This window comes from Calonectris borealis, chromosome 1, assembly GCF_964195595.1.
Source record: "Calonectris borealis chromosome 1, bCalBor7.hap1.2, whole genome shotgun sequence".
Classification (NCBI taxonomy): domain Eukaryota; kingdom Metazoa; phylum Chordata; class Aves; order Procellariiformes; family Procellariidae; genus Calonectris; species Calonectris borealis.
The window spans coordinates 102082274-102089801 of record NC_134312.1 but is presented as its reverse complement, the minus strand read 5'-3'; the positions used below and the strand labels follow the sequence as shown (position 1 = coordinate 102089801).

Below are 7528 nucleotides of genomic sequence, written 5' to 3'. Positions count from 1 at the left end.
AAAATCTCTTTATCCAAGAGTTCAATGGGATGCACAGATATAACAACTCCAAATAGTTCTTCTCTGATTAACCCTCAAATCCATCTCTGTACATGTAGCTTAACCATTCTGTTGTTCACACTTTCCAAAAGAAACATTTGGCTGGGGTCCTCTCAAATTTCAAACGTAAAGAGATTTGGATAATCTAAAATTGTTCCAATAAAATGCAGTAGTATTACAAAACTGTTTAAGATGAATTGTTACCAAAAAAGCCCTCCCCTTCCCAATCAGAAAAGATTTGGGAATTGGTACTAATGGGAACATCAAATGTGACAAGACAACCAGAAACAAAACAAGCTTTATTCTGTACCAAACCCTCAAATGAAAGTCATTCTTTTAAAGGTGGTGTACTGGTCTTGGCTGGAATAGAGTTAATTTTTTTCATAGCAGCTTGTTTAAGGCTATGTTTTGAATTTGTGATGAAAACAGTGTTGATAACATGCCAATATTTTAGTTACTGTTTACACAATGTTAAGACCCTTCCTGCTTCTCACCCTGCCCCACCAGCGAGCAGGCTGGGGGTGCACAAGAAGTTGGGAGGGGACACAGCTGGGACAGCTGACCCCAACTGACCAAAGGGATATCCCATACCATATGACATCATGCTCAGCATATAAAGCTGGGGGAAGAAGAAGGAAGGGGAGGACGTTCGGAGTGATGGCGTTTGTCTTCCCAAGTAACCGTTACGCATGATGGAGCCCTGCTTTCCTGGAGATGGCTGAACACCTGCCTGCCAATGCTACAGTCATTTAGAAATATAGAAGCGCTAGCGGGAAGAAATAATCAAATAAGGCTTCCTTGTATTCATTTTCATAAACCCCACTGTTATTATTTAATGTTTTATTTCATAGTATTAGATCTAGAAAAGAAAGTGAAACGCGAAGATGCTTTTTTCATCCAAGGAAGGAAAGCCAGGTGTAATAGGGGTGTTTCACCAGTTATTCTAGCAAGCATGAAAGACTCCAAAGTGACAATGAAACAAGAACTCTGAAGAGAGGGTGCTTGTGTGAAAGACAGCATGAGGGAGAGAAGTATTCTTGAACATGCAATAAATAATACTCGACACCACATGTCAAAAAATACTTTAATTTTAACAAAAGCCCAGCAGCATCAGTCTCACACATGAGAAGTTATGGAGTGACATGTAATGCATTCAGGTGTCTCCATGGAAAGGATCAAGTCCATACCAGAGGATCATTTGAGTTTCCACAATTGTTATGCCTTATATAAAAATATTTTCCAATTTCATGTTTAATGCCAGTGTTATCTGTTCAACTTAAATTGTTTCTATACCGTAAGTTTTTTTGATCCTAAATTAATTTTCAAATAGTAGAACAGAATGGGTTTGATACAGCAACAAGTACCCTTTTTCCCCCTTGCAGAGAAGGAAAACTTAGTAAGTTACATCAAAAATACTTTCACAAATCATTCCAGTATTTGAGAAAAGCAGTAATATAATAATGACGTTAAGATATAGAAATTATTTGATATGATGAATTCCACTGTTCTATATATGGATCTGCCTCTAAGAAGTCTAAATTCTCACATTCTTTACTCTGTCAACTAGGTAATCCCTTTTGGATATTTATGAACTTAGCACATGGGAGATGAGAGAGGATGTAAAAAGGTGTTAATTTATTTTTTGTGGCTGTGTGCGGCTTATTTTAACAGAGAATTAATTATGCACACCTTTCATTAATTTTCATTCTCTACAAGCCATGAATCATCTGTGTCATACTGTATTGCTTCTTTCTGACTTCTGGGTTACTAACCCAAAATCACTGTGTAAGGCTTCCAAAACCAAAAATCTGCTCAGTTCTACTGTTGAGGGTAATAAAAGCTGTTACATTGCCATTTGATCAGACTAACAAAGCTGAAGATTTCAGAATCCTAATCGGAAAACATTTACCCTTTACAACATTCTCATTGAATTTACAAGCCACAACTCTTCTCATACTAAAATCAGATACTTTAGGTATTACCACCCTCCTTCTTTTAAAGAGTCAGGGCATATAACCACTTAAGAGTTACCAAGAACTTATCATGAGGTATACGTACAGTTTGCATAAACACAATCATATTTTATAGCACGTTCAATATAGGTAGCAAAATAGAAAAATGGCTCAAACGAGTGAGTGTATTAGCGTGCAAAGAAAATTCTTAACAGAATTTGGGAACTCAGCGTTATCATTTGCCATTGTAATACAAGCAATGCTTTCCATTCCACAGTCAGCTGAGCCATCCTGTAGTACTTTGCCATAAAGATCTAAACTAAACTGGTATTAAAAATAAAATAAAATTGGAGAGTGCTCACAAACAGATATTATTTAACTAAGGCATTGAAAGATTTAGAATTGGGCTAATCCTTTAGTTTCCAGTAAACATAGCCTTTCTGAATGCAGACCGTCAACAGACAGACATCTTTCCAGAATCATGTCCAACGAATAAAATTTAGTTATGGCTTATGCACAAAGATTTTTGAGTATGACATGATTCAAACTGTGCTAGTCAGTGAGAATTTACATGTGGTTCAGAAGGGTTATACAAGCTCATTAACAATGCAACGTGTTTGATTTTTTGCATTATTAATTCAGCTCTACAATACGTAGAAAAAAAATAAATCTTTCATGAAACAGCCAAAGTAATTCATTTGTATATCAGCATCACCAAGGATCATCTTCCACCTACAAGGAGTAAGAACAAGAGTGAAATTGAACACGTAAGTGTTGACTGCACTGAAAATGTATTTGAAAGTTTTGGAGACTTAGTTTTATGTAGATAATAGAATACAATTTCTCTATCCTACAATATCGTAGTGATAGATTCAAAAGCAATTTTGTTTTGAAAACATTAAGCCATATTGCTGCAATCCCATTAATACAACTTCATAAATGCTGAATAGTCTCACTACTTTTAACTATTAGACCAAAACATCATCTGTCTTGTAATTAATTCAGAGGACAGTGACTGTGCCCACTCTATAGGAGTCCTTCCTCCCAAGAAACTGTATTTAAGCTGAGATACAAGTGCAGTTAACCACAATAGTTCTAGATAGTATACTTGATATTGTTAAGTAGGTGGCTCCCCTATTCAAACATATCGTATGATTTCAGACATTGCATCCAGTAGACTACTTAGGGAAAAGACATAAATGTGTATAAAAAACAGACAGTTACTATACACTGTTACTAATAAGGAGAAGTTTTACAAGTTCTAAATGTAATGAGTTAAGCATGCAAAACTTCAGTACTTACTAAGGCTTGACGCTGTAATATTCTTCTGGTGTCACAATTTTCAATCCACCAAAGTAGTCCAGGACCCAAATGTTGGTGATGTTGAATTTGGCAAAGAACCAATTATGATCCTTAGGCCAACTTTCCATTTCAGGGTGGCGACTGAATAATGCTTTTTTTGCTAAGTCCGCTTCTGAATCATTCACCTAAACAATAACCAGCAAAATATTACAGTAAGATACAATCATGTGAAGACAAATTTTAGCTAAAAAAACCTGCTGACTGCAGTATGCTCTTTTCAGTTTAGCCACGTCTTGTCCCAAAGGACTCATTACTGTGGCAGAGTCCACTCATCTTCAGTGTGGTGTACAACTGCATATGAGACAGAAAAAAACTCCAAGGTAGTCGCTTTTAATATTAAATCAAAAGGGTGCTTTTAGTAAGCATGACCAAGAAAGTACTTCATCAACATAAGAATAAATCTTTCAACAAATCACAAAACAGAGAAGTATGGATTCTTGCTGAATTATTACAATGCAATGTTGTAGGTGTAATTTTACCTCCCCTGCACCTGCTCACTCAAACAGACACAAACAGATCCAACTGTGTTCAGATGCATGCAAAACCACACATACGCAAATAGGATGATATAACAGAATCTACAAGAGAAGGGAAGCTGAAATGTATGACAGCACTTAATATACAATGTGCAAGTGTTTAAAAGGTTAAATCAACAAGATAGAGCTCTGGGTATGGTACAAGAGGAACTAATTAAAATAAACAATCCCATTATTGATGAGAAACCCATGACAGCAATTAAAGGCTTGCTGGAGTGTACTGTACAAATACCTGAGGAGTGAAAACACCAAATAAGAATTTAGACTATCATATAAAAGACAGTAATGATGATTAGTCCTCATCCTCAATCATTATCCTCAATAATGGGATTAAGATCTTCAATGATTAACATGTGCAGTTCTAAATTCCTTCTATGGGACACCAAAGCACTGGTGCACAAAAGAATACTGCCCTGGCAACAACTCCACCAGATAATACAATGCACTTTTTCTGTCTCTAACATCTGTAACTTTATAGTTCAGGTTAATATTTACTTCAATAAAATTTCAGAAGCGCATATGTCACTCTGCATGGACCAAAGAATTTAACTGAGCAAAAGAGATGGAAAAACCTTCATACTTCATCCACAAGAGAATTGTCTTAGCTGTCTTGGTTTCAAAACAGGTCTAGAGGAATGAGGGAGATTTCCTTCATTACAGTATTGTCCTCCCAAATTCCTTGCTAAAGACATGCCAACACAGCTCCTGCAGATATCAAGTGGTAACTTCATTTTCCTCACACAAACTATGAGCTAGCCTTCTGGTATCACAGCACGTAACATCTCTTCGTATACTTTCACAGAGAAATTCTAACCTTTCTCTTCTCCATCCACTAAACAAAACTATTTGATGCACGCAATCTTGTCCATTGTCAACTTTCAGCTGCTTACCTTTACAATGCTCCCACAGAAGATTATGTGGGCACAGAGGGGATTCTGGGGATCGTATCTGTGCTTCTTGCAGTAAGGAGTCTGTGCCAAAGACACAGTTAAGGAGGCATTTGAATTGATCTGAAATGCAAGTAGTAAGATAGAAGGTTTACACACGTTTCTGAGAAAAATGTCATACCCACCATATTTTCAGCTTTTGGTACTTTATTCAGCTCAGTATTACTGGTAAAAAGAACAAAGCTGTCATCACCTTTTCCTAACTATATCTGAAAGCCTACTGAGATGAGCTCCGAATCTGAAAGAAAGCCCAGTTTAAAAGTGTGCTGAAGTTTGTCAGCATAAAATGCAAACCTCACAAAACAGCACTCCTTAAAATTCTGAATTCAATATACAGTCTAGCTATTTCACATTCAAATAATGATATATTCCAATTTACGTATATACAGGACAGTACAGAAGTCAGGGACGTACAGTGAACATCATTAAGTTAATTCTGATGGAAGGACAAAGGGTTACTGAAAGGTAACCAACTGAGTTCCATAACTGTCGATGACATTAGTTAAAACAAAAACACACCCCCCCACACCAAAACAAGCCTCCCAGATGCCCCCAAACTGGTCAGCTCTTTTGAAGTTTAAAACGAACTTTAAAAGTTAGGTTTAAAAAATCCTTAGTATTTAAGTAAGACACTTAACTCGAAGAATTAAAGAATCTGTATCTGATTGTTTTCCTAAAACTAATTTGGCAAACACAGCTCGAAAAGTATTGGTGCAAAACAGGACTGCCTACTGCAGAACATCTCATGCTAAAGTTCATTTTCTCCCAGCAAAGGAAGCTTATGTGCTTTGGGAAATCTCATTAAAAGAGCTCATCTCAAAAAGAAACTCCCAAAAGTCACTTAAGCGCTATGCAGAGTACCACTGAACTGACAAAACAGGAGCCACCACCTGACTCACAGCACTGGTAGGAAATTACTCAACTACAAAAACTGCTGACTCATGATTATTCAGCACCATCTCCCACCGAGCCTCTCCCTTACACGTGACTGTCACAGTCAAACGTTTCTGCCCTATAACAGCGGAATAAGGACCTGTTGGAGAGCCTTCTGAAGGAAAACATTCATTAACAGTTTATACCACGATTTTTATGTTATTCTCAAAACAAAAGGACGTAGGTGGGTTGGAAAATGAGATACTGTACAAGATAAATTACGCTTTCTACAGCACTTACATACATAATTAAGCTATTTTAATGTAACAAACTAAAACTTGACAGGGCACAAACAAGAAAGGTTTACGGTAAAACAAAGTCTGAAAAATCTGTATTATTTGTTTTCTGTTTGTTTATTTTACTAATACTGTACTAGTACTAGAACAAAAAGCTTCCCTTTAATAAAGAATACATACAATCACTATTTCCCTAACTTTTGAGCCTACACTCTCTTGACCACAGCCAAGCAGGGGAGCTGAGACAAGGCCAATTACACACACTCAGAGCCTCAGCATGCCAGTCTGCTGCCTTCCTTTGTGCACTTGCCTTTATGGTAAGCTCCAGAGATTTAATTACTATTCCTTCAGTAGCCTGTGGAGGAGCCCTCTTTGCTCAAATCCCACACCACCAATTTCCAGTCCTTTTGATAGTTTTTGTGACGTTCCACCTGTTTAAATATTCTGTGGCCCCTCATTTCTCTACTCAGTGCTTCTGGAAGCTTCAGCCACTTCCTCTACCAGAGTGCTGCTTCCCAATTTTTCAGACCATGGTCAGCAGGAACTTCTTAGGAGGACTACTGAGTATCAACACAGACAGCACCACTTCATGTTTAAATGTTCAAGGACTAACAACTGTGCCCAGGGCTCACAAATGCGGCGCCATCCATGGAACGGGCAGTCAAGCACCATTACGCTGCCTTCAGAAACCGCTGGTGTAAACCCTGACTCCTACAAAAGAAATTCCAACCGCCACTTGCTACCAAGAAAAATACGACATTGCATTAGTAACCCGCATGCTTCTAAGTTTTAAGTCTCCTTTACGGGGGTCACCACTCATATTTGCAGTTTGCACACACGGGTGTCGGGGCTGATTTCACAGGGACACCCCCCTTTCCCCCGGGCGCCGGCTGAGGGGGCAAAACCCCGCCTGGCCCTTGCCCGAGACGGCGCTGCCCGCGGGCCCGGCTGCTCCCGCTCACCTCCAGGTCCTGCACGGAGATCTCCATGTCGGTCAGGTAAAGGTAGGGGACGCCGCTGCCGCTGGACGGCCCGGGGGGCCCGTCGCTGAGGGAGAAGATGTTGGCGAACGGCTGGCCGCGCAGCCCCTCCTGCGCGGAGAGCGTGGCCAGCGCCCCCCAGTCGCAGTTGTGCAGCACGAAGCGCGCCATGCGCGCCGCATCCTCCGGCGGCGGGATGGTCCCGCCGGGCGCCAGCAGCAGCACAGCCGCCGCGCACAGGAGCAGTAAGCCAGCCATCCCGCACCGGCCACCAACCGCCACCGACTGTCCGGCGCCGCAACCACCGTTCCACACGGCCCCTGCCCCGCGCGGAGAGGGGCGGGTCCTTCTGCTCTCCACCAATCGGAACAACACTGCCTGCCCTCCTTCACCAATGAGGGCACGCCGGGGACAACATTGCGACTGGGAAATTAGCCTGTCCGCTGTCACCCAATGGACTCGCGATGTCCGCTCTCTTCAGCCAATGAGGGCTGCTGGGAGGCGGGGACAATCCCCACGGCTTCGTCAGTTGTAAACATCTCT

The 7528-nt window shown here is 40.4% G+C and overlaps 1 protein-coding gene across 2 annotated transcripts; it reads right to left on the bottom strand.

Annotated features, from left to right (window-relative positions):
• Positions 1-1109: 1109 nt before the first annotated feature.
• CREG1 (cellular repressor of E1A stimulated genes 1) lies at positions 1110-7369 on the bottom strand. 2 transcript variants are annotated; one of them, XM_075169905.1, is made up of 4 exons: positions 6968-7363; positions 4780-4899; positions 3294-3478; positions 1110-2723 (listed from the first exon to the last, which is right to left on the bottom strand). In XM_075169905.1, coding segments are annotated over exons 1-4 (582 nt in total). In that variant the 5' UTR covers positions 7244-7363; the 3' UTR covers positions 1110-2722. The 2 variants fall into 2 exon arrangements, with proteins under 2 accessions (XP_075026006.1, XP_075026015.1); XM_075169914.1 differs by lacking the exon at positions 1110-2723 and having other exon boundaries at positions 3293-3478; positions 6968-7369.
• Between the last annotated feature and the right edge of the window lie 159 nt (positions 7370-7528).